Below are 27,003 nucleotides of genomic sequence, written 5' to 3' on the forward strand. Positions count from 1 at the left end.
ATTATGTGAATAGTGAGGGTTATTTCAGTTAGGTATACATGTGAGATGTTAACATTGATAACAACTATTCAGCTTCAGCAGGAAGCACTTGATTTTTGAAACTTAAATTGATATATTTGTACTTAACACAAAAAGGAAACATGTTTTCTCAGAAATCTTCTTAGGCAACAATGGTAATGACATGGATGCATTTTCCCCCTAATTATTATTTTAAACTAGAATGAAATGTATTTAAGTGTACATTTGAAAATTTTCACCAATTTTCAAATGTAAACACATGTAGCAAAACACAATTTCCCAAAGTTTCCTCAGTTTTCATATCATGCGAGATTCCACTTTAGCTTGTGCATCAGCAGCTGATGTTCCCTTGAGATATTCTGAATCATTCAATATAGTCTGCCTCTGACTCTCTCACCTTCACTGTAAGAAGAAATCCAGCACCGTAGAAAGGATTTTCTCGGTCCAGTGGCCCATTCAGAGTTAAAGCACCACTGATGTAGTCCAGTGCAAAGATACTGTTGGTGTTGCCTGACAATAAAATAAAAAGGATCAGCACAAATAAAACTGCTGTGCAGAAGAGCTTTAAAAGTTAAAGACTTAATATATAGGTTTCACATGTGTGCACTCACATATATACCAGTTACCTGTTTGATTTCCACAGTTGCACATAGATATAAAGAATAGCTTAACATGCAAAATGTTGTGCTGTTTTAAATACCAATACCAAGATAAAGTCTTGAAATCTGAGCTACTTTTTTTGATAGCATCACAAAACAGTTCAGCTAGTATAAGAATTTTAGAACATTCTGGTTAAAAAGAAATATATCCTTTGGTTTTGTATACCACTCAGTTCTGACAGTGAGTCGGGATCTTAAGAAGGATAGAACATACAGACAGATCTACACTGCTCCCTCTAAGTATATGATGGCAGATTGTGGGACTTACTATAATGGTCCATTCCAGTGGAGAAGACAGAACCATCCACGAATAGGTGCAGGTTATCACCTACAAAGCCCTGAACGGTTTGGGACCCGCCTATCTTCGCCATCGCATTTCCTTTTACGAACCTGCATGACCTCTTTGATCTTCTGGGGAGGTCCTCCTCTCACTCCCACCCCCGTCGCAAATGCGGCTTGTGAGGATGAGGGAGAAAGCCTTCTTGGTGGTTGCCCCCCAACTCACTGCCTGGGGAGATTAGGCAAGCACCCACCTTGTTAGCCTTAAGAAAAAGCTTGAAAACTTGGCTGTTCCACCTTGCTTTTGATGAATGAACAACAAATCCCCATACCATGACCGTCCCAGCATAAACTTGTCCTCTCAGTGCACTTTACCTCATCCCCTAGCAGGAAAATTAAACCTCATAGTTTGTCGCATCCATATCTCCCACTACATAAACTACTCCGTTTTCCTATCTCACCAAATCTCCCCTGTTTTTATCCTTGCATTTGGCCCAGAACACTTTGTTCAACTCTTTGTTTTTAACTTTTACCTCATACCCGGTGTTTTTATCTCACTGTGTTATTTTTCTTTTATTGTTTGTATTTTATTTGAGTTATTATCTGCTGTATGTATTTTATTTTATTTATTGTATTTGTCAGGCTTGGGCTCATGTTAACCATCCTGAGTCCCTGTGGGGAAATGGTGGTGGGGTATAAATAAAGTTTAATAATAATAATAATAATAATAATAATAATAGTAGTAGTTTATTCGATGCTTAGACCATAGGTCTTTGACATACAAGGCCAGGCAAATAAATAAATATATGAACACCAGATTATTGAATACAATATAAAATGCACAATAAAATCCTATAAATCATTAAAATGCTACATATATCGATGGCAAGATGCACCTTTAAAATACTACATAATGTATAGTCTCATACCTGCATAATTAAAAACCAAGTAAAAGCAAATAGATACAGCATTATTAAAATCACCTTCCAAAACCCCAAAGGCCTCTCTCTGCTCTGTTGGTTTTCCTTGTTTGTTTTGCGTTGCCAGAAAACACACTGCAAATCCCATATAGTAAGAATATCCTTCCTAAAGTTGTGAAATCACCTTCCAAAACCTCAAAGGCCTCTCTCTGCCCTGTTTGTTTTCCTTGTTTGCTGTGCGCTGCTTGCCAGAAGACACTACACATCCCATATAGTCAAGAATATCCTTCCTAAAGGGTTCCTAAATCTGTTTTTCGCATATTGTGCAATCGTGTCCGCCATTAACGAAGCAATTCGGAAATTCCAGAAACTTTGGATTTTTTTTGGAAAAATTCAGAAATCAATTTCAAATTGAACCAACAGCACCCCTACATCTGAAGCGAGTTTTGAACCTGTTTTTTTTATTAACTAAGCCTAGATAATACTGTATTGTTTTAAAATAATAGTAATAATAATAATAATAATAATAATAATCTTTATTTATATATTGTTCTATCTCCCCAAGGGGCTCAGGGTGGTTTCCAAATCGTAAAAAACCCAAAAACATAAGCACAAAACTATCAACACAACACATATACAGTAAAACCAATCCCACCTCATTCTTTGTGTCAGGATTAACTGTTAAGACCGGAATTTCAAAAAGGACCTGGACAATCTAGGCCTGGCTGGGCTAGTGCAAAGTAAGCCATAGGGAGCCAGGGGACTGGGTTGAGTGCATAACCAGACTCAACAATGGTGACACGTGATCCTTTGCCTTACCTGGGCAGTGAAATATGTTAAACCATTATGGATGGATCTTTCTCTAAGGTTGAGAAGGATGTGCAACTTGATGAAAACATTCTTTAAAGTACAAATGTGAAAATCACCTTTGGCCCCATAGTGGAAGAAAGGTGAGATATCAATAAAATAAAATAAAAATGGGCAGGAAATATAGGAAAATAGAGAAAGGAGTGTGAATCTTATTCTTTAATACCTCCCGCAGAAACTGGAATTTCCTGATTCCACTATTGCTATTTGACTTTAACAGTTACAGCATGACTCATATCTGGTAACTTGTCAATCAGTCACTGACCTGCTGATTAAAAAATCCCCTAATGTTTGTTTGTATGGAGAAACTGGGCTTGTTGGAAACATGATGAGCTAATCATCATTTTAAACAAATCGGTTCTCCAAGAAACGTGAAAGTGTTTGTTTGTTTTGCATACAGCAAAACTCTGGAGAGAAAGAACTATTTTTGACCTGGGTCAAATTCATACTTCATAATTACAGCACTATATTCCACTTCAGCTGCTATGGCAACATCCTATGAGATTTGATGCATTTAGAATTCTAGGCCAAAGATCTCATTTGGAGCCTTACCCAACTACAAATCCTGAGATCCATTTGATGTTGACATCATCATCTATTTGCCACTTTTTCCTCTTAACAATTTCTAAGCAGAGACATGGCAGTTAAAAGTGGAATATAACCCTATAAGGGTGTGGTGCAAATGAACCCCTGGACATGGTGAGGAACATTTCACGATTTTACAAAAGTCTTAATTTTAGAAATTAAAGAGGAAGAGACTGAGAGAAAAAGAGAGAGACCACATCACTCCTTGCTATTTTATTTCAACTATATTTGCTCCATTTCCCCTTTCATTTCTAGGTGTTAATCTTCCTCTTCCTCCATAAAATATTTTTCCATCCCCTTTTCTGCTGTCATCTCCTTGTCAATTTCCTAACCCAGTATAAAGCCCTAGTTTGGGTTAGGTGCAATTTAGCGTGTGGCTGACAGTACAGACTTGTGGTGGCTTTCAATCAGTCTATCTGCTCCATTAGTCTAACAAGCAATTACATTCCCTCCTGTACTTCTCTGTAAAGAGCAAATCATGAAAACAGAGAAAAACAACAAAACCCAAGTCTTTGTAATTCCTTTACTTACAGACTTCTACAGCTGGAAAGAATAGACAGTATTTTAAAGAAGGAAGTGTGGAAGACATGTTCTGCAGCATTTACTAGTAATCGCAAGTACCTAAATCAAATTGTTAGTGCAGACTACCATAGATTAAGTATATAAATTACTGAACACTAAAGGGTTTTTTTTGTAACTCTTACAGATTCAACTAGCCTTAGATGTCCACAAGCAGATGGATCTGCCATCATCTTGTGAAGAAGTATGAACGGTGTGTATTTCTCTATATAGATTCATGTTTGATGAAACAACATAACGTTGTTTATGTAACATTTGCAATAGGAAGAGCAAAAGAGAGGGATGTATTATATGTTAATTCCTTGTTGTTCATTCGTTCAGTCGTCTCCGACTCTTCGTGACCTCATGGACCAGCCCATGCCAGAGCTCCCTGTCGGCCGTCACCACCCCCAGCTCCTTCAAGGTCAGGCCAGTCACTTCAAGGATGCCATCCATCCATCTTGCCCTTGGTCGGCCCCTCTTCCTTTTACCTTCCACTTTCCCCAGCATAATTGTCTTCTCTAGGCTTTGCCATCTCCTCATGATGTGGCCAAAGTACTTCATCTTTGTCTCTCCCTCCAATGAGCAGTCGGGCTTTATTTCCTGGAGGATGGACTGGTTGGATCCTCTCGCAGTCTAAGGCACTCTCAGAACTTTCCTCCAACACCACAGCTCAAAAGCATCTATCTTCCTTCGTTCAGCCTTCCCTAAGGTCCAGCTCTTACATCCGTAGGTTACTACAGGGAATACCATGGCTTTGACTATGCGGATCTTTGTTGCCAGTGTGATGTCTCTACTCTTTACTATTTTATCGAGATTGGACATTGCTCTCCTCCCAAGAAGTAATTCCTACCCAACCCTAAACAGCTAATCTTTGGGGATGCCAAATATTAGAATGGGGAAAGATTTTCACATATCTCTCCCACATGATCCTTCTAATACACATTTTACATGCACATCAAGGAATCAGATGGCCAGGTAGTCTGGATTTTATTTTATGCTAGTTATACTAAATATAAAATTGTGCTCTTTTGCACAGAAAAACTTGTTTGCAGAGATTTGTGGGGTTTTTATGTGTGTGCAAACTACACGCATTTTGTGCAAGATTTTCTTTGTATGTGCAGAAAGCAGCAACGCTACACAAAAGTTATGTCTGTGTATTTTTGGTGCAACATTACTAGGTTTTGGCACGAGAAACAGCAATCTTATACACACACCAACCCCACATGTGGTTATCTGACATCAATGGGTTTTTTGTGCAAAAGTATATGCTTTTTCTTATAAAAATCCATAACTGTTATGATTTCATGAATTTCTGCACAGTATAGTTTTTTCCCCAAAAAATAAAACCTGTTCAGGATCTACAAATACTGGATAAAACTCTGTTAAATTCTCATCATAGGAGTTATTCTTCTTAATAAGACTTTCAAATGTCAGTAAACCAATTTTTCAGCCAGGGAACCAAAAACTGTGAATATTCTCTACTCCAGGACACAATCCAACTATATATAAACTTTAGAATGAACAATACTGTGCTGATTAGATTTAGAACAAACATTTGATTTACATTCCAGACTGAAGAAACATGTGACATTACACAAAATTTTGAGTCTACCTTTCTTCTGGCTAAGTGGCAGCTAATGAAGCCGAGAGGGTATGAAAATAAGGCAGCGATACTTCTTTTATTCTTATAAACCTATAGTATGAGCATTTACCTCACTTGTGAAAATGGTCTTAAGCACATTCCCAATCACTCTTTTCTGCTTGATGAAGGGACATTTATTGCCAGGTTGTGCACTCTTCAAAATGACCTGGACTCACTAAACTTAAGCCTGAATGACTTTCATGAGATGTGAAAGGGGAACCTAGCTTAGACTGTGTGAGCTAGATAATTTATTAATCAAAATGTGCTCTGTCAGGGATCCTCTGCACTAAAATAGATGCTGTTGGATGTGGTTCATAGAGTCAGCCACAGACACAGTTATCATTATATAAATAGTCCATCAGCAGCTTTGACCACCTCAGTGATCTTCACCTTGAATTCTACCTCATACAACATCCAGACAGCTGTCCAGGGCAGCCTCCCAGTAACATCTTCCTGACTGTACATATCCACTGAGATATTGGTAGGCTTTTGCAGGTTTTGAGAGGCAATACCTTCCAGAAACCAAACTGGTGATATTTTACTTAAGCAGGTCCAATACAACAAGGAGCAATTACTGTATAGAAAAGAAGATATCTAATTCTGTACTTATTTTATTATGATATGTAATATTGTACTCTAGGATACTTTTTGTGGAAAATTTGCACAAAAAGTTCAGGTGTTTCAGAATAACAATTTTTGACCAGAAAACTCTGTAATACACAATTTCTATACAAAATGCAGTATTTAATAAAATACATTTTTAACAGTTCTCCTGTGAATTATGAAAATACAATGCTCACTTGTGAAAATGGTCTTAAGCATTTCCATTTCTCCCAAAATGGAAAGGGTGTCTTAATGAGCCAGGATACCCTTTCCTACTATGAGCAAGAATATTTGCAGGTATTCTTTATATTCCTAAATCAGGAAATCCAGGAAATCCAGAATACACTAAAAGTTACATTAACTCAGCTATGGCTCTAGAACAGTAGTTTTCAACCTGTGGGTTCCCAGATGTTTTGGTCTACAACTCCAAGAAATCCCAGCCAGTTTACCAGCTTTTAGGATTTATGTTAGGAGCCCCCGGTGGCGCAGTGGGTTAAAGCACTGAGCTGCTGAACTTGTTGACTGAAAGGTCATAGGTTATAATCTAGGGAGTGGTGAGAGCTCCCGCTGTCAGCCTCAGCTTCTGCCGACCCAGCAGTTCGAAAACATGCAAATGTGAGTAGACCAATAGGTACTGCTCCATCAGGAAGGTAACGGTGGTCCATGCAGTCATGCCAGCCACATGACCTTGGAGATGTCTACAAACAATGCCGGCTTAGAAATGAGCACCAACCTCGAGAGTTGGACTTAATGTCAGGGGAAACCTTTACCCTTTAACTAGGATTTCTGGGGACCCACAGGTTGAGAACCACTGCTCTAGAACAACAGCACAGGGCCATACGTAAACTGCTCTGCACATTCCCAGGATCTTGTGTAAATAAACGTTATTTAGAAAGAACTACCATGTTACATTTCTCCCACAAAACAGAAATGCCCAAAATGCTCAAAACAATTAAGAAAGCATAGAACCAACTGTGGAAAAAGACATAACTATCTAAGTCAGGAGTCCTCAAACTAAGGTCCAAGGGCCGAATCCAGCCTTCCAAGGTCATTTACTTGGCCCTCATTCAGGGTCAGCCTAAGTCTGAAATGACTTGAAAGCACATAACAACAACAACAATCCTATCTCATCAGCCAAACGCAGTCCCACACTTCCCATTGAAATACTAATAAGAGTATATTTGTTAAAATTGTTCTTCATTTTAATTATTGTATTGTTTTTAAGTGTTTTTTGCACTACAAATAAGATATGTACAGTTTTCTTAGGAATTTATTCATGCTTTTTTCAAAATAGAATCCGCCCCCAACTGTTTGAGGGATTGTGACCTGGCCCTCTGTTGAAAAAGTCTGAGGACCCCTGATTTAAGTAGTGCCAAGGGCATTCATCTCAATAGAATTAATTGTGCCTGTGCATTCCCACACACAACACAACATTTACCTATGGCCTGTGGTCCATTCACATACAGCACCCTTTTATTTTTGACAGCCTTTTATACTTCTGTTCAGATTTGCAAAGAGATGCACCCAAGTAAACAACTAGCAGAATGTAAATATATCTCCCACAGAGAGAGTTTACTTCGCACATTTGAACTTCTACATATTATTTATGGCCTGAATGCAGCTTCTAGAATGAATCTTCACAGTCATGCTTACAAAGGAAATATTTCCATAAAATGTCTATTTCCTTTTCTGGAAAGACTGGCTTGGAACTAACCGTAGCATTTTGCTCATGGAAAATATTTCTGTTCAGAAAGAGTGAAACATATTTGGCTTTGTTGGTGGGAACTAACTAATAAAGAATTATCCAAAGCCATCCAAATAGGAGCTTCTGGCCTATTACCTGCAAACATGCCAGAAACCAAAGATCAAAACCATGCCCTGCATTGTGATTTTAGTTTAAAAGGGGTCTGACATGATGAAAGTCAGTTTAGACCAGTGGTTCTCAACCTGTGGGTCCTACAACTCCCAGAAATCCCAGCCAGTTTACCAGCTGTTAGGATTTCTGGAAGGCCAAAACATCTGGGGACCCACAGGTTGAAAACCACTGGTTTAGACGCTGGAGTAACTTTTCCAATTCTTATTAATTTAACTAGTCTCACTGGTGCTCAAGTCAAGTGGGGGCAAATGGGCACCCAACATCATGGAGCTTATGAATACTAAGAGGAGTCTCCAAAGTATATAAAAACACAGAATCCGTATACAGCATGTGTTTGGCTTGTTTGCAATGGATCTTCTATATTTTAACTTCTTTCTACACCAATATCTATGAAAAATACATATTACAGTTATTTCTTTACATTCTATACAAATCCATTAAATACCTTCCCGATGAGGTAGTAATATATGAAATCATTTGACTCTTTGATTGGTAGTTGGTATTTTATTATTGTAATAACTGAACCTTTTCCAACTACATGAGTTCAAATAAAAAAGCCCATTTTTCCTAACAAACACAGAGAAAGCTTGTTCTTAATTATTTCCCCATTCACTCTATTGGATAGTGATCATGGATATGTGCGTGAGCGTTCATAACAACAGACTCCTAATGTCTCAAAGGGAAATAAAATTGTAAATTATCATAATAGTTTCAAATCTTATATATAGAATATACATTAGTGCTAACAGCCAAGAATTTAGTCCAGACTTTGTTGACAAGTGACTTGAAAGCATCCTTGTGCACACACACATGAAGACCAAACACTAACATTAGCAGCCATGCTACTTTATTTTATGTATATCTAAGATCACAGCTTCATGCAATTAGTCCACATTATCACTCCCCACCCCAATGATAATTTTACTTGTAAACAACAGGAAGCACAATGGCCTTCATCCAGTATTACAATGGTAATGCAGTGGCAGAATAACATAACTATAAGTGGGTTGTTGTAGGTTTTTTCGGGCTATATGGCCATGGTCTAGAGGCATTCTCTCCTGACGTTTCGCCTGTATCTATTGCAAGCATCCTCAGAGGTAGTGAGGTCTGTTGGAACTAGGAAAATGGATTTATATATCTGTGGAATGACCAGGGTAAGACAAAGGACTTTTGTCTGCTGGAGCTAGGTGTAACTTTTTCAACTGACCACCTTCATTAGCATATAATGGCTTGACAGTGCCTAGAGCAAACTTTTGTGGAGAGATGATTAGATGTCCTTGTTTGTTTCCTCTCTGTTGTTTTGCTGTTGTAATTTTAGAGTTTTTTAATACTGGTAGCCAGATTTTGTTCATTTTCATGGTTTCTTCCTTTCTGTTGAAATTGTCCACATGCTTGAGTATTTCAATGGCTTCTCTGTGTAGTCTGACATGGTGGTTGTGAGAGTGGTCCAGCATTTCTGTGTTCTCAGATAAAATGCTGTGTCCAGGTTGGTTCATCAGGTACTCTGCTATGGCTGACTTCTCTGGTTGAAGTAGTCTGCAGTGCCTTTCATGTTCCTTGATTTGTGTTTGGGCAATGCTGCGTTTGATGGTCCCTGTGTAGACTTGTCCACAGCTGCATGGTACATGGTAGACTCCTGCAGAAGTGAGAGGATCCCTCTTGTCCTTTGCTGAATGTAGCATTTGTTGGATTTTCTTGGTGGGTCTGTAGATGGTTTGTACGTTGTGTTTCCTCATCAGCTTCCCTATGCGGTCAGTGGTTCCCTTGATGTATGGCAAGAACACTTTTCCTCTAACTATATTTCACTTTCCATCCAAAAACTGGTATTGGAAGCAGCTTTCTGTATTGTTTATTTATTTATTATTTCCTATACTTACACCCCACCCTTCTCACCCCCACGAGGGGGGGGGGGACTCAGGGCGGCCTCACAATAAGCATCAAAGATGCATCACCATCATAAAACTTTCAAAAAACATTCAACAGGTTCCTTAAAATATTAAAACAATTAATTAATGTGATATATTGAGCTATGCCCCCTATCTAATTCCACAATGAAGGCAAATCCGGTAATGTCTACCGATGATTTTAGGTGTATCGATGACAAACATTAACAATCACCAGAGTATTGTGCGATCATTGCTCAAATTTCATTACAAACTACCATCCAGTCCCTGTTGTGAGGCTGTACTTCCAGAGAATTTTATTTTCTTTACATTATCTATACATTAGACCAGGGGCCCTCCAAGGTCATTTACCCGGCCCTCACTCAGCGTCAACCTAAGTCTGAAACGACTTGAAAGAACAACAACAAAACCAACAACAACAATCCTATCTCATCAGCCAGAAGCAGACTCACACTTCCCATTGAAATACTATTATATTTGTTAAAATTGTTCTTTATTTTAATTATTGTATTGTTTTAAGTGTGATTTTTGCACTACAAATATGTGCAGTGTGCATAGGAATTCATTCATGTTTTTTTTCTAATTATAATCCGGCCCTCCAACTGTTTGTGGGACTGTGACCTGGCCCTCTGTTTAAAGAGTTTGAGGACCCCTGCATTAGACCTTTGGTATCTGCTGCTGTTTGATTCCAGAATCCTCCCGGATAGCAAAATGGGTGGATGCTCAACTCTAATTATATACAATAGAGTAGTAAAATGGTGTCGCTTATATAAAATGGCAAAATTACGGTTTGCTTTTTGGAATTATTCTGTGAGGTGGGGAGGGGATATTTCCAAGCCATGGATGGAAATAGATAGCTAGAGGGCTGACTGTACATCTCAGTAATTCTGTTATTCTGATCAATATAATCTATTCATGCTTCAACAGATGGAAACTGTGATGATGTTACCTGTATCCACACTTGCAAAATAGGTCCCACTATGCACACACGTATGTGCACAAACTATGGCAACATCTGAGAGGCAATTGCCATTCTCTCAATTTGCAATGAAACGATTTACTAACTCCTTCCCTACCACCCTTTTTATATTCTTTCCAGCTGTTTCCAAAACTGATGGTGAATTACTGTTTTAATTACTGAGGTCATTTGTTGGTGAAGCTTTCTGAAGTGAAAGGAGCCATTATAAAAGCTGTATCTGCTAAGACTGCTCCCAGCCTGATACTGAACCAAAGCAATGTGCCAAAAGAGTCGCTTACACTTCTAATTTTCTGCACCACAGAAATGTGTGAGGAGCTCAGGCTGTAGCAGGCACCTGCCACTTCACCTTCTAGTTTCATCTTGCTTTTGTTGTACAAACAGCAGAAGTTAGTAGAAATTAAATTCTTGGTTGGTAGAAAGGATTGTTCCACTTCAAATTTCATCCTCAGGGCATGAAGCTTAGTTGATGTTGTTTTGAGGAATCGCATATAAATAAAAAGCTAACTAGAACATCAATAAGAAAGGTTGCTTCTTACATTGCTGGTTTATTCTTTCTGTAGAAATGCTCTGGATGAATGGCTTGAGGATACCTTTCCCAAGCCAGACACTTTTCAGCTTGATCTTTCATAAGCTTCTGCTACTCACCCCCTCTCCTGATGTCCAGAATTTAGGGGTACAACTCATGTCCAGATTTCCAGGTTAGGGATACAACTGATGTCCAGATTTTCAAATTGTATTCCTGGGAGCCCTAGGGATGGCTAGCAACTGTCCTAGGAATCCTTTATCAGAAGATTAGAGGAGATGGATACTTGTGACAGTTTGATTTTTCCATTTTACTTCTGTGCTACAATAGAAATATTTTGTACCCTTACAATTTTCAGCACCTTGTATACATCAAGTGGTAACAATGCCAACTAAATCCAGTTTGGAACACAAAATGCAGCAAATGCTGTGTGTGAAAATACTTCATACTGTACTCATTTCAGCCTCCTTCCCTCTCTTGCTCTTTCTCTCTCTCTCTCTTCATGAAACCAAACATACAAGGAATAGAAACCACGCAAAATGAGCTAATCCAAAGTTCATCAAAGTGGACAAGAGCAAAGCAGACAGCAATCTCACAAAGTGGGCAAGAGCATGAGGCATGGAGGCTGCTCCCTTGAAGCCCTAAAAGCCTTGTACTCTCATACTAGTGCACCCTCTGACACTAGCTCTTAACTCAAAATGCTGCTCTTATGGCAAAGTTAAATCTGGGCCAAGTGGCAGGTAGGTGTGAATGTTTCAATTGGCAACCTTGATTAGCATGTAATGGCCTAGCAGTTTTAAGGTCTAGCTTCTTACTGCCTGGGAGAATCCTTTGTTGGGAGGTAATTAGCTGCCCCTGATTGTTTCTTGTCTGAAACCTCAACTTAAGAATGTCCCAACTTTTGAGTTTTGTGTTAACTCAAAAGTTGGGACATTCTTAAGTTGAGGTTTCAGTGTACATTTGTTCTGAATCCACCTTTTGTATATTCTGTGTATTGTATCCTTCAAACTGGCATGACATCTTGAGTCCTGCTTTCTGGGTTAAAGGTAGGATATTGCCTGAAAATTGTTTAGAAATATACTGTAATTGAAATGTTTTGGGGAGTTGGGTGGCTTTGAGGAACTGGTTGCGGCTTTGGCAGGCACACAAATCGGGTCCATGGCCTACATGAAGCCCAGAGGCCACATTCTGCCCCACCTATAGATTGTCAATGAGATCAACCCCAATGCTATGATTTTGTGTTAAAAATGATAAGAAGGTAATTTGCGTAAGTTGTAAAACTTGGTGTTCCCTTAGTGAGTGAACACTTGGCTGACCTAATTCCACAGACTTCAGGTGATTCAAATTGTAAACCTGTTCAGTCACTAAAAAACAAAGAGGCATCTAAGATTTGTTCAAATGTGCATGTTTATGTTTAAGTGTGAGGACAAGGAGTTGGGCATGGCTGGTTTTCTCTCTCTCTCTCTGTTAGGCCCCTTCTACATTGCCATATAAAGCAGATTATCAAGACAGATAATCAAAATTATCTGCTTTGAACTGCATTATATGAGTCTACACTGCCATATAATCCAGTTCAAAGCATATAATCTGGATTTTATATGGCAATGTAGAAGGGGCCTTAGAGTCATGGAGAGAACAATTGATGCTATGATTTTTGGGTTGTTGTAGGTTTTCCGGGCTATATGGCCATATTCTAGAGGCATTTTCTCCCGACGTTTCGCCTGCATCTATGGCAAGCATCCTCTGAACCCTCACTACCTCTGAGGATGCTTGCCATAGATGCAGGCAAAACGTCAGGAGAAAATGCCTCTAGACCATGGCCATATAGCCCGGAAAACCTACAACAACCCAGTGATTCTGGCCATGAAAGCCTTCGACAATGCTATGATTTTTATTTGTATGTTCCCTTCCCATCTTAATTATATTGTATACAAAGGTGTAAATTTCTACTATAATAGGCTGCAACATTTCCAAAAATCCCCCCAAAGGTATGTCAGAATCTGCCAGTATATTGTCAAACACTGTTCTAAATTGCATATTTCCATTGTGTATGTAAGAGGCATAGGACTATGGGGAAAAAAATGACTCCTCTATATTTACACAGCTACTCACCGCTGTTGTCTTTGCTGCATGGTCCTAAAGTCAGCTTCACTGAAGTTTAGTACACAAAGACACTTGTTTTAATACACATCCCATGTTTTACGGTTTACACACTCCACTGGTATAGCAATGGCCATCTAAATTTAAACCCCTCCTTTCTTGGTTATTAATAATAGGTTGACCGCCCACCCCTATTTCTGATGTCTTTCCATCACTTGTTGCACCTTGGAAGCTGCCAGAACATCAATCTCTCTTAGTGTGAAGAGCACTCTTAAATGAAAAAATCTTATCTAGAACAGGTCATGTTATATAACAAGTCACTAGCTTTGCTTGGGAAATGAAAGATGATGAGGTAGAGTCCCCGGGACAGAGGCTATCTCCATAAATCTGCCAAAAAAGGAGCTGTAGATTACTTTACTGGATTAATTACCTGTCCTTCAAATGGAGCCCTGACCTCAATGTCTGAACATCATCAACCTTCCAACTCAGCTTGTGAACACAAAACAATGTTTTTTCTATGAAAGTGAGTTGAAAGGAGACCATTTGCTGGTAGAACTCTATTTTACTCTAGTCCAGGTAAACTAAAAAAGGGTTCTCAAATCTTTATAACTATTCAGTGATACATTGTGTTTATTACTTTTCTTCGGTTCTTTTGTCTACAGGATGTCTCCGTTCTACACCACTGGGGAAACTATACTGTTTAGCCAGTATTGCACCACCTGATATCTGTTGGGAAGTAGCAGCCAGTAATGAAAGGACCAAGGCATTGACATCTCCGGCCCAGCCTCTGTTTGGATATCATCCAGCATGCCAACATCTTAAATCAAGAAATGACTTTCTAAAATCTACAGAGACATTCACAGAACATATCAGCATGTGAGAGTCCAAAAGTGGCAGGTTAAAATCCAGCACCTCAATAAGTGGCTGATACTGGATGGGAAACTCCCCCATGAGCACACAGAAGACTGGGTGACTTAGAAGGCGCTGAACAGACTGTGCTCTGGCACTACGAGATGCAGAGCCAATCTTAAGAAATGGGGCTACAAGTATGACATACGGGTGTGGAGAAGAGCAAACTATAGATCACCTACTAAAATGCAGTCTGAGTCCTGTCTCATGCACAATGGAGGACCTTCTTACAGTGACACCAGAGGCACAGGAAGTGGCCAACTTCTGGTCAAAGGAAATTTACCATAATGCCAAGTTCTTGATTTTGTGTTTTTTAAAATATGAGGGGTATTTTTTAAGTAAGGTCCGTTTTGTTGTAGACACTAGTAGTTCGCGCGCATACTGCAACAAGCGTGTGCGGCGTGTACCGGCATGCCTCAGGAACAACTGTGCTCAGTTTCCGCTCTGTAGCTAACCTGTACGGTTCTGTTCTGTGCTTTAAAAATGTTTAAGACTATCAACTCACCCTCCGCATGTGAGGTTCGCTCGCTTCAACTGAAGCCACCAAATCGTCTGTAATCAAAGAAGGGCGACTGGAGTGGTTCTCATCATGGACGTTGTCACGGCCATCTTTGAATTGTCGCACCCCCTTACGCACTTTGCTTTCACTCATAACAGTATCACCGTACACTTCACAAATCTGTCGATGAATTTCTGCAGCAGGCAGGTTCCTTGCTGACAAAAACCGTATCTCTGAGCGAACCTCCCATGCGGAGGGTGAGTTGATAGTCTTAAACATTTTTAAAGCACAGAACAGAACCGTACAGGTTAGCTACAGAGCGGAAACTGAGCACAGTTGTTCCCGATGCATGCGATCGTTGCGGTATGTGCGCAAACTACTAGTGTCTACAACAAAACGGACCTTACTTAAAAAATACCCCTCGTACATTATAACCATATTCTCAATTCGCTTCTGATATGATAAATAAAACAAAGAAGTTATTTTGTAGCTGGTGATGTTTTGTTTGCTTCCATATTGGATCCCATATTGTTTTATGTTCCAAAAGGTTTTGAGCTAGACCCTGCAGAATTTGTTAATTTAGATTAAGCAAATAATTTATGAGATTCTAATTGGAGGGATGGAAATGGGATATAGAGTCAATGTCTTGAGTGTGGCAAAAAATGAAGAAATGCTTGTTTCAAAACTAACTTTGCAATACACACACATACACACCCCTATGAAAACATCAAACCCCTTCTGAGTAATTTTACTGGCTTTAATGTATAACTTTACCTAAAATTTGAAAGAAATTTAGCCTGAGAAGGTACTCAAGATTTTATTTTGACTTCTTTTTAGATAAAATTTGAGTGGCAATACTACTCAAGCAACAATTTTTTTTCCCTGGAAAAAGAAACCTTCAGCCATGTCAAGCCAAGAAAGGAAAATATATGTGAGATGATAAGACAATGTGATTGCGCACTTGATATCTTTGTAACTGAATCACTTGAGCTTGACCTTTGTCTTTTCTTGAAATGGTTATGCTTCATCTTCTAGTTTATTGTTCTTCTGCCAGATGAAAGCCTTGTATTTGTATGAGGACTCTGTGTATGAGTTTGCAAAAGGGATTGAAGCAATTGTATCTTTAAAACTATAATGCTGCTGTAATTTATTTTTTCTTCCTCCCTCCCCACTGAAACAATAAAAATAAAATTAATTGATCTCAAAAATCCATCAAAAACTTTACTTTTCACAGAACATTCCTCTTACTTTCTAATTCTGAACTTTTCACCAAGAATGGGAGGAAAGGCTACAATGGTTACTTTCAATCTTGTTCAGTTAAGTCCTAATTGAATTCACCAGCTTGCTCTCATTTATTAGACAGCATTCAAACATATTTGGGAAATTTTCCAGCCCAAGAATAAAACTTACCTATTAACATTTATCATAAGAATAGGGGATTATGGCAACCTAGTTATAAATGAATAATATGTATTAATGTATCCCAATAATGTGTTACTGGAGGAACAATGGTAGCAAAGTGAAATTCACCATTGGTGTATGGATTACTGGCATTTCTACTGACTGATTTTGCTCCATGATTCTCTGAGTAACTTTGTTTCTGTGTATCAAGAAGTTAATCTCCTTTTCATATGAACCTATGTAGTTGGAACTAGCTGGTTATTTTGAGAAGTTCTTCAGATCTCTTAAGAAGCTACGTTCAGTTACCAAGTCTTTTAAGTCCCTTAAGAAGCTGGGTTCAGCTAGCAAGTCATTTTTAATTTGGCCAGATCTCTGACAGCATCTGATAATTAGATACTAGGCCTTTGTGATGAATAAAAAATGTTTCAATACTGATTACAAAATTAGAAGGTGGGGGAAAACTCATTTCTAACGTGAATCCAAAATTGGATGAGGTCTGTATCTTAAGTATAAAAATTTACTGTATATACTCGAGTATAAGCCTAGTTTTTCAGTCCCTTTTTTAGACTGAAAAAGTCTCCCCCGGCTTATACTCAAGTCAAGGTTATTTATTATTTTACTTTGTTGTTGTTGTTATTATTATTTTTGTTGTTTTACTTTATTATTGTTGTGATTACATTTATTATTTTACTCTATTTATTATTGTTATTGTTACATTTATTATTTTACTATGTTATTGTTATTGTTACATTTATTATTTTACTCTATTTATTATTATTGGAAGGATACGCAAGCATATTTACATTGAAGAATAATGGTTGAATCAGAGTTGTACAGTCTTATGTTGAATTACAGTTTTATGTAAATATTCAAAAACATTTAACCAACTGATGCCTCAATTAATGTAATTTTATTGGTATCCATTTTTATTTTGAAATTTACCAGTAGCTGCTGCATTTCCCACCCTCGGCTTATATTCGAGTAAATCCATTTCCCCAGTTTTTTGTGGTAAAATTAGGTGCCTCGGCTTATATTCGGGTCGGCTTATACTCGAGCATATACGATAACTACTTCTTCATTACTTTTCGGTAAATAATTGTTCTAATGGGGAAACTTCAGGGGCTTCCTTCTCCCTCGTTGTTAGAGCTATTGGCATGGAACTTGCTATGATTATAGAACACATTTAACGCTATTAGTCTATTAAGTTTCAGAATGTTTCACTCATCCATGTAAGCTTGAGAAATTTTCAAAGTTTTTACAAACAACATTTTTTAAAAAAAAACCATAAGAGCTTTCTCCTTGAATTTTCTATACAATGACACAACAATTCTTAATTTCTGTTTGTATATACAAAATTTACGGATTAGATATGACTTAAGATTTTAAAACGAAGATTTGCACCCGTATTAGATACTGTTGAGTTTGGGGGCAGTTTGGTTTTTGGACCTCTAAAAATTATTTTGCTCTAAAAGAATATTTAAAGATTCAACCTTCCTTAGTGGAACAATTGTGTTTTGCCACTGGTTGAGTTGATTAAGAGAGCAGAATGGCTCAATGCCTCCGTTCCCCTCTTCATTGTTTAGACTGGATAGACTAATCTTCCACAATTGCATGAGCTACATTAGTCAAGTGTAGTGGTTGACCTTTATCTTAAAGACCTATTTCTCCACACAGTTGCACATTTCCTAAAAGGTTGTAACAAAAATAAATGAAAATAACACTATTAGGAGGTAGTAAACATTGTATAAGTTAGTTGTATGAAGACTGAAATAGCAAGATGTATTTCTTATCAAAATCAAACATCTACGCATCCTTTCCCCCTTACTTTTCTATTGGAACATACACATATTTTGTCTAGTGTGCTTTATAGAGCCTTCTTGTACAATGACACTATGCATTCCACCTCCTTTTTCACCAATGGGACTTGAAAGAAAGATAGTAAATTGTGATGCCACAGTAAAGGGATATTGTTTTGCTTTTTTGGGAGGGAAAACCAAATCTTTACTATTGGTCCTTTTCTGACCACTGCCTTACTAAAGCTTCCTTTTAGTACCTAAACATATTGTTCTTAAAATTCTTATTAAAACCTTCTCCATATGTATGACCTTATTCTGAGGATTTCCACATTTTTTGTTAAGTTTGAAATTTTCTGGCCGTTGGGCTAGAAAACACGAAAAAATGTTATTGTGCCTTCAAGTTACTTTTTATTTAAAACAAGCTTTTAAATTTAAAAATACCCCTCACAATGTTTTTTGGGGTGGAGAGTGTGTGGCTTGTCCAAAGTCACCCACTGAGTTATTTATTTATTTATTTATTTATTTATTTACTGTATTTGTATACCGCCTTTCTCAGCCCGTAGGCAACTCAAGGCGGTTAACAGGGCAAAATTCAATGCTTACAATGCCATAAATACAATTAAAAACATAACATATAATAAAAATTAAACAAATCAATAAATCATAAATTCATAGTGTCTCCTTCTTTAAAATGTTATCCAGACTCATTGTCTAGTCGTTCCATTTTCCTGTGTCAGTTACTCTGCATTTGCAAACGCTTGTTCAAAAAGCCATGACTTGATTTTTTTCTGGAATGTTAAAAGGAAGGTGGCCGATCTAATATCTATAGGGAGGGCATTCCAAAGCCGAGGGGCCACCACCAAGAAACCCTGTCTCTCATCTTCATCAAACATACTTGTGATGAAGGTGGTAATGATAGCAGGGCTTCCCCGGATGATCTTAAGGTTCTAGATGATTCATAAGGGGAGATGCGTTCGGACATGTAAGTTGGGCCAGAACTGTTTAGGGCTTGATAGGCTAAAGCCAGCACTTTGAATTGTGCCCGGTAGCAAACTGGTAGCCAGTGGAGCTGGCGCAACAGAGGAGTTGTATGCTCGCTGAGCGTCGCTCCTGTTAGCAATCTGGCTGCAATTGCTTGGACTATTTGAAGCTTCCAGACAGTCTTCAAAGGCAACCCCACATAGAGCACGTTGCAGTAGTCTATACGGGATGTAACCAGAGCGTGGACTACTGTGGCCAAGCCAGTCTTCCCAAGGTAAGGGCACAGCTGGTGCACAAGTTTTAACTGTGCAAATGCTCCCGTGGTCACCGCCAAAACCTGGGGTTCCAGGCTCAGGATCACACCCAAGCTATATCAAGTTATATCATTGATTCATAGGAATTTTGTTTTACGTTTTATAAACTGTTCTATTACCTTTAAATGAAATGTAGTATAAAACATGTTAAAAATGTTAAAAATCAAATGCCCACATTATAAAACATACCAAATGTAGTTTCCTGAAATGATGCTACACTACTGAATGCTGTTGCATTAATATCAGTTTCAAGCAGATTTTAAAACTGCAGTTCGAGCTCACAGAAACAAACCCCCAAGAAAATGCAAAGCAGTTACTAACTTGTGTCTTTGATGTATTCTGCATGATTTTTTCTGATGATAGTAGACTCCCCAATGTGAAAGACCCAGGGCAGTGATTAAGTTATTGATGTATGTGAGCAAATGGAATCATGTTGATTGTGAGTATAAGACGGACTCTCACTCTGCATGCACACAAGTCTCCCCTCCCTGAACATGTTCGGTTTACTTTTATTGGATAAGAGATGGACTATTGCATTGGATATATAAAAATATTATCGACAAATGGATCTCTTGTAAATATTTCAGAATGAAGAATATATGTTTTTCAGAATATGTTTTTCTTAAACTGTATGCTGAATTTCAACTAGACTATAATACCTGGCAGTTTTGATCTGATTTGGTTTACTAAAGATTTCAACCTAAGGTCTAGAAATGGATTTGAAAAACAAAATGAAATCAGAAGTCAAATAACAGCTGTGGTGGTTCTTACAAAATACAGAGCTCTGTTGCAATGGGTTTCTGGGTGGCAGAAATCTTAACACACACATTGCAGAATGATCTGACCACAGTGGTCCGCTCTCTGCTTACATCCCGAATAGATTACTGCAACGAGCTCCACATGGGGCTGCCTTTGAAGACTGTTTGGAAACTTCAGCTAGTCTAACAGGCTGCAGCCAGATTACTAACTGGGGCGACATACAGGGAGCATACCACCCCCCTGCTATGCCAGCTCCACTGGCTGCCATTCCATCTCGAAGCCCAATTCAAAGTGCTGGTTTTGACCTATAAATCTCTATATGGTTCTGGCTCAGCTTACTTGTCCGAATGCATCCACCCCTATGTCCCACCTCGTAATCTAAGATCATCCGGGGAGGCCCTACTCTCGCTCCTGTCAACAGCACAAATGCGTCTGACGGGGATGAGAGACAGGGCCTTCTTGGCTGTGCCCCCCCCCCCCGCCTATGGAACACACTCCCAAATGAGGTAAGATCCGCTCCCTCCCTCCTGGCTTTTAGGAAAAAAAATAATCATGGTTCTGGGACCAGGCCTTCGGACAGTAGATATATGTAGCATTTTAGAGGGACACCAACTGGAACGGCGATGCAACTGACGAGACTGTTTCATTGTTTTAATGCTTGTTGATGTATTGTTTTAATTGTGATTTATGTTTAATTGTGGTTTTACTATTGTAATTATTTGTATTGGCATCGTGTCGGTGCCCAACGTAAGGCATTGGATCTTGCCATTATTTATGTGTAAACCGCTTTGAGTCCCCCCAGGGGTGAGAAAGGCGGTATATAAATACTGTAAATAAATAAATAAATAAATAAATGTCTTCCATTGTAACTTCACTGCCAGAAACAACTTTGCTTATTAGAGGAACCCACAAAATATGCATAAAAGTGTTTCCAATAACAAAATGTACCAGCCTACACACAGGGTCGCAGTGTACACAGGACTAATAGCAACATCGCTGTATTTGGACTGGTTTTATGGCCTGCTGCACACACAGAAAAAAAATACTAAATAAGCACAGCTTATCCTATTTCACATTTATCATGATATAGGGAGAAATATTCTGTCATTTGTAAAATTTATACATTTTCACTTTGCATTTCAAAATGCTAAGGTTGAATTCGTTCTTAAAACTAAAGCATGTAAAGCACAAAACAGATCACATAATGCAGGGGTCCTCAAACTAAGGACCGGGGGCCGGATACGGCCCTCCAAGGTCCTTTACCCGGTCCTCGCTCAGGGTCAACCTAGATCTGAAATGACTTGAAAGCACACAACAACAACAATCCTATCTCATCAGCCAAAAGCAGGTCCACACTTCCCACTGAAATGCTAATAAGTTTATATTTGTTAAAATTGTTCCTCATTTTATTGTTTTTAAGTGGGTTTTTTTTCACTACAAATAAGATGTGTGTAGCGTGCATAAGAATTCATTCATGCTTTTTTCAAATTATAATCTGGCTCTCCAACAGTTTGTGGGACTGTGACCTGGCCCTCCGTTTAAAAAGTTTGAGGACCCCTGACATAATGGAACAAAATAAAGTGTATAAAGTTTTAAAAATTCAAACACTGCTAGTTTTGTAAAAAGAAAAGCTTTCTATTTTGTGTAGTATTATCAATATTTGGACGCAGACCTGTTGTTCAGCATAATTTTCACATTAATGTATTATAAGCAGACTGTATATTTTTAGCAATTTTGCATAGTCCAAATTCTAGTGTTTCCCCTTCCACTGTAGGGTATTTGGAAACATACAAGAATGATACATAAACACAGATGAGCTATATGATACTTGAAACATCAAGCTGATTGTAATAAAAATGGCACAGGAAATGGCAAGAACACCATCACTACAACTAACAATAATGAGATAACATTGGTTCTAAGGCAGACTCAACAAGAAACATCAGTCTACTGCATCCCAGTTACAGGCAAACAGATCCCCGTTGCTTGCAGTGGCTGCTGCCGCATAAGTAAAACTTTAGTGAGGATTTTGGGCCAGAGGACTTAATTAAATATACTTAATTGGATTATTTAGAATGTTGATTATTCTAAATGGTATATTTAGAATGCCCAAAATAGATTATTTAGAATGCCCAATAAATGTCTGCTTGGGCATTCTTGTTTTTGGGTACTTCCTTGAATGTATGTAGCCATATAGGCATTACAGAAAGGGATCCTCTTTGCATAAGAGAAATAAGAGAGCACACTGCCCCAAAATGATGTGATTTCTCAACAGATACTTAAAAAGAAAAGTCACATTTAGGATTTTACTGTAAAAGTAGAACACTTGACAGGTTGAATAATGGTTCTAAAGCTTTTTATCAGATCATTTATTACTCGCCCTTTCTTAATCACCCTTACTCTATGAAGACTTCATAACTCACCTGAGACAACTGAGTATCCAATACCTCTGGGACGTCCTTTATCCTGGTCAATTGCAGTTATCATGCGGACAGTTGTACCCTGGGGACCACAAGGAAAGGAAAGAGATTTGACTGACCACAAACCGCTGAATTTTCAGTATAGCACTTGTATATTGTTTCTAATTCTCATGTATCCTAAGTATTCAAATTTTCTATGAAATGAATTAGTGGTAAACCCAGAAGCTCGAGAGAACAGAGTGGGTGGTATTGCCCATCTTCAGGAATTGCTCTGGGTTTTTAAAAATCTTATTGGTGCTTCCCTTTCCCAAATGAAAATTTCATTCATCAAATTACATCAAATTCTATTTTACTTACACTTGCCAGTCTATGACAATCTTACCAATACACATGTGGGTATCTTGAAATGTTTTAATTTGTCACTATTGCTTTGTGCTTATCTATATAAATAAAAATGTAATGTTCATTTGTGATACCATCAGAACTCAAAAACCACTGGGGGAATTGACACCAAATTTGGACACAAGACACCTAACAAGCCAATGTATGTCTTCCACTCAAAAAATTATTTGGGAATTGTTGTTGCTGGGATTTATAGTTTACCTACAATCAAAGAGCATTCTGAACTCCACCAATAATGGAATTGAACCAAACATGGCATACAGGACTTCCATGACCAACAGAACACACTGGAATGGTTTGGTGGGCATTGACCTTGAGTTTGGGAGTTGTAGTTCACCTACATCCAGAGAGCACTGTGGACTCAAACAATGATGGATCTGGACCAAACTTGACACAAAAATTCCATATGCCTAAATATGAAAACAGATGGAGTTTGGAGGAAATAGACCTTGACATTTGGGAGTTGTAGTTACTGGGATTTATAGTTCACTACAATTAAAGAGCATTCTGAAACCCACAAACGACAGAAATGGGGCAAACGTCCCACACAGAACCCCCATGACCAACAGAAAATACTTAAGGCCATCCAGTCCAACTCTCTTCACCAGGGCAAGAAAATGTAATCAGAGCCCTCCTGACAAAGAGCCATCCAGTCATCAATATAGATAGATAGATATGATTCTCTCTCACACACACAGATATAGTATCATAGATTTGAAAGAGACCCTTAAAGAAGGACTATGATATGTTGCATATTCCAGAGTAGGCAAACCAGACACTCTCCACATCAACACTGACAAAGAAACAACAAGAAATTCTGTTTACTCACAAGCATAAAGGAATTACATATATTAGAAACCAACACTTTCTCATTACTTTATTTTCCAGATCACCAGACTGGGCCACAGCAACGCGTGGCAGGGGACAGCTAGTGTGCTTATAAGTCAGCTGTGATTATCAATGACGACCACTATTATACTATTCCTTATCTGTCTCATTCAAGGATAGAGAAAAGGGGAACAAAACAAATTAAAATACATTGCATACCACCAATTAAAATTAATAAAATCAGTTAAAAACATGTAAATCAGTTGAAACATCAGTTTCAAATAACATGTAAAATTAATTCATATTAACAGAATCAGTACATAGTTTAAAATTAATAATTTAAAAACCTTAATTTAAACATGATCTGGATAGGCCTATGGAAGAGACTGATCTTTAATGTTGTATTACATTCAGATAGTGTATTCAGCTACCGAATCTCTGGTACTTCCAAATCCAGAGGTGGCTAAAGAAAACGTCCTCTGAGTTACTAGATTATATGGAGGAAGCAATCCCAAGATAATCTGGAAACAAATCATGTAGAGCTTTAAAGGTAACAAGCAACACTTTATAGCTTGCTCAGAAATCGATTGGCAACCTGTAGAGTAGTTTTAATATTGGTGTGATATCATCGCTCCTAAATGTATGTCTACCCTTTCCTAGGATTTCTTCAGATGAAGTTTGCCATTATCTTCATCTGATATTGAGTGATTGTGACTTCACCAAGATCACCCAGAGGGTTTCCACATCAGAGCAGGGATTCAAGTCTGGTCCCTCAAAACACAAGCCAACTTTTAAACCATTATGCCACACCGGTTATTTTGTTTAATTTTGACTCTGGGTCAATCAAAAAAACATGCAGGAGAATGGGGAAGATGCCTCTTCTGATGATAAAATTTCTCTCAGCTTGTTTTACCAGACAGATAATGTCAAGACATACTAAAGGGCAGTCATTCAACATAATTATCTCTAGTGTAACTGCCAAATTAAATAATCAGTCAACAAATCAGAATTGCAAATGATGTGACTTATATTGCCATCCCTGTACAATTCGAAATGCAGGGATGGTAATATAATAAAGGACTCCAAAACATCTCTTTGACTGTACAGTTTAAACTTACTTGTTGTATTTTTGCTTTCAAATCTCAAACTCTTATGCACTTTCACCAGCCAATCTCAACCTTGGCTCATGGCCTTCAGGAAAATACTACCAGGAACTGACCCATGTGACATCCATGTTATTGTAGGTAGACACAAGAAGAACTGGATAGTGTTTTTTAAGTGAGCAGAGATTCAGCAAGACAGCAAAGAGAAGGCCAATACCATATTCTCTGTCACTTATCATGAGGTCAGTGAGCTACAGCTGAAACTAGGTCACCAAGGTGAATGTGCCTATTAGTGCTGGAGCTCTGCTTTTGACATGGGTCACTTTCTTTGGGGAGTGGAATCAAAGAAATGTCAAACTGAGATAATGGAAAGGAGGTAGAGGCTTGAAATAGACAAGCAACATATGGTCTTTATCTTCTTTTTGGGTTTTGACAGTTGTGTTATTTTACTAGTTCTACATTGTACAGGTTTTACCTATATATATATATATATATATATATTAGGGCTGGGCAATTCGTTTCATTAATTCGTAATTCGTTAAAAAATTCGTTATTTTTTGAATTACAAAACGATAACGAATCAGTCTGGAGCAATCTGGAGCAATTTTTTTAAAAAACGAATTTCTAAAGCTGTTTTGTAATTGTTTTGTAATTGTTTCGTTATTATTTCAGCTCCCAAAGCTCTGCGTATTGGTACTCCTTCTTGCCTCTAAGCCCAGCTGGCTGCATTTTTCTCGCTGGTTATAGAATGACATTCTGCTTATACTCAGAAATGATTTGACATTTAAGGCTGCTTCACTTTTTTCTGCTCCTGCAAGAATAAATGCCCCTTAGGGATGGAGATCAAGATGCCCGCTCTGGGGAAGGGAGGAGGAAGGGTGGGGAGAAGCAGAGCCCCCGGGACTCGCCAGGAAGTTGAACCGGGGCCACTGGTTCCTCTCCTGCCTAGTTGCCCCTCTTTCGCCAGCATCGCCAGGAGGCACCAGAGACCCCCAGGGAAAGCCTGGAAGAATCCCGAAAGCAAAACATGCCGTGAAGATGAGGGAGGAAGAGGAGGATGGGGAGGCGATGAACCTACCCGGAAAGCTTGGCGATCTTGACAAAGCTAAACACATCCATCCATGCAGCCGCCTGAGCTCTGCCCGCTCGCCTCGCTCGCCCTTCTCTCGCTCACTCCAGCAGCTCCATGCCTGGGAGAAGGCGGCTTGGCAGAGGGCAGCTCTCCTTCTCTTCCTTTCCCCAGCAGAAGAAGCAGAAGCAGCAGCAGCAAACCTTGGCGGGGACGGGAGCTGCTACCCCCCTCCGGCGAGTTGTTGCACGGCCAACAACTGGCCGGAGGGGGTAGCAGCTCCCGTCCCCGCCAAGGTTTGCTGCTGCTGCTTCTGCTTCTTCTGCTGGGGAAAGGAAGAGAAGGAGAGCTGCCCTCTGCCAAGCCGCCTTCTCCCAGGCATGGAGCTGCTGGAGTGAGCGAGAGAAGGGCGAGCGAGGCGAGCGGGCAGAGCTCAGGCGGCTGCATGGATGGATGTGTTTAGCTTTGTCAAGATCGCCAAGCTTTCCGGGTAGGTTCATCGCCTCTCCCGGCGGCCCCAAGAGAGGGAGAGAGAGAGGAAGAGAAGCCTGAAGCGTGGAGAGGAGGAGGAGGAGGAGGAGGAGGAGGCAGCAGTAGAGGCAGCGACGACTCCTACCAGGGCTCCTGGTTTCAGGGCCGCGCGCGTGCGTGCTCCCGCTCTCCCTCTCTCTGCCAGGGCCAATTCGGGGCGACCCAAAGTGCCTGCCGGGCGAAGAAGGGAGCAAGTTGCACAACCGCGTCCGCCATTTTAACGAATTGATTCGTTAATAATAACGAATTTTCGTAAATACCGAACTTTTAAAAAGGAAAATTTTGTAATTATTTTAAATAACGAAACAAAAAAACACCCCAATTACAAAACGATTACAAAACCAAATTTTTGCGTTGTTACCCAGGCCTAATATATATATATATATAATAAACATTTTTATTCACCTCATCTGAAATCTATTTATCCAGCATTCTTGCCATACTAAATAATCACAAATATCCTTCACTACTAACT

At 38.9% G+C, this 27,003-nt stretch overlaps 1 protein-coding gene across 1 annotated transcript in view; it reads right to left on the reverse strand.

Moving 5' to 3' along the window:
* The window catches only part of CDH23 (cadherin related 23), a 648,000-nt gene that overhangs the window by 354,235 nt on the left and 266,762 nt on the right, over nucleotides 1–27,003 (reverse strand). Inside the window, exons 9-10 of the mRNA XM_067465691.1 lie at nucleotides 22,599–22,677; nucleotides 416–528 (exon numbers count right to left, since the gene is read on the reverse strand). Of these exons, the coding sequence (XP_067321792.1) occupies nucleotides 416–528; nucleotides 22,599–22,677 (192 nt within the window). The remainder of the gene's footprint in view (nucleotides 1–415; nucleotides 529–22,598; nucleotides 22,678–27,003) is intronic.

This window comes from Anolis sagrei, chromosome 3, assembly GCF_037176765.1.
Source record: "Anolis sagrei isolate rAnoSag1 chromosome 3, rAnoSag1.mat, whole genome shotgun sequence".
Lineage (NCBI taxonomy): Eukaryota > Metazoa > Chordata > Lepidosauria > Squamata > Dactyloidae > Anolis > Anolis sagrei.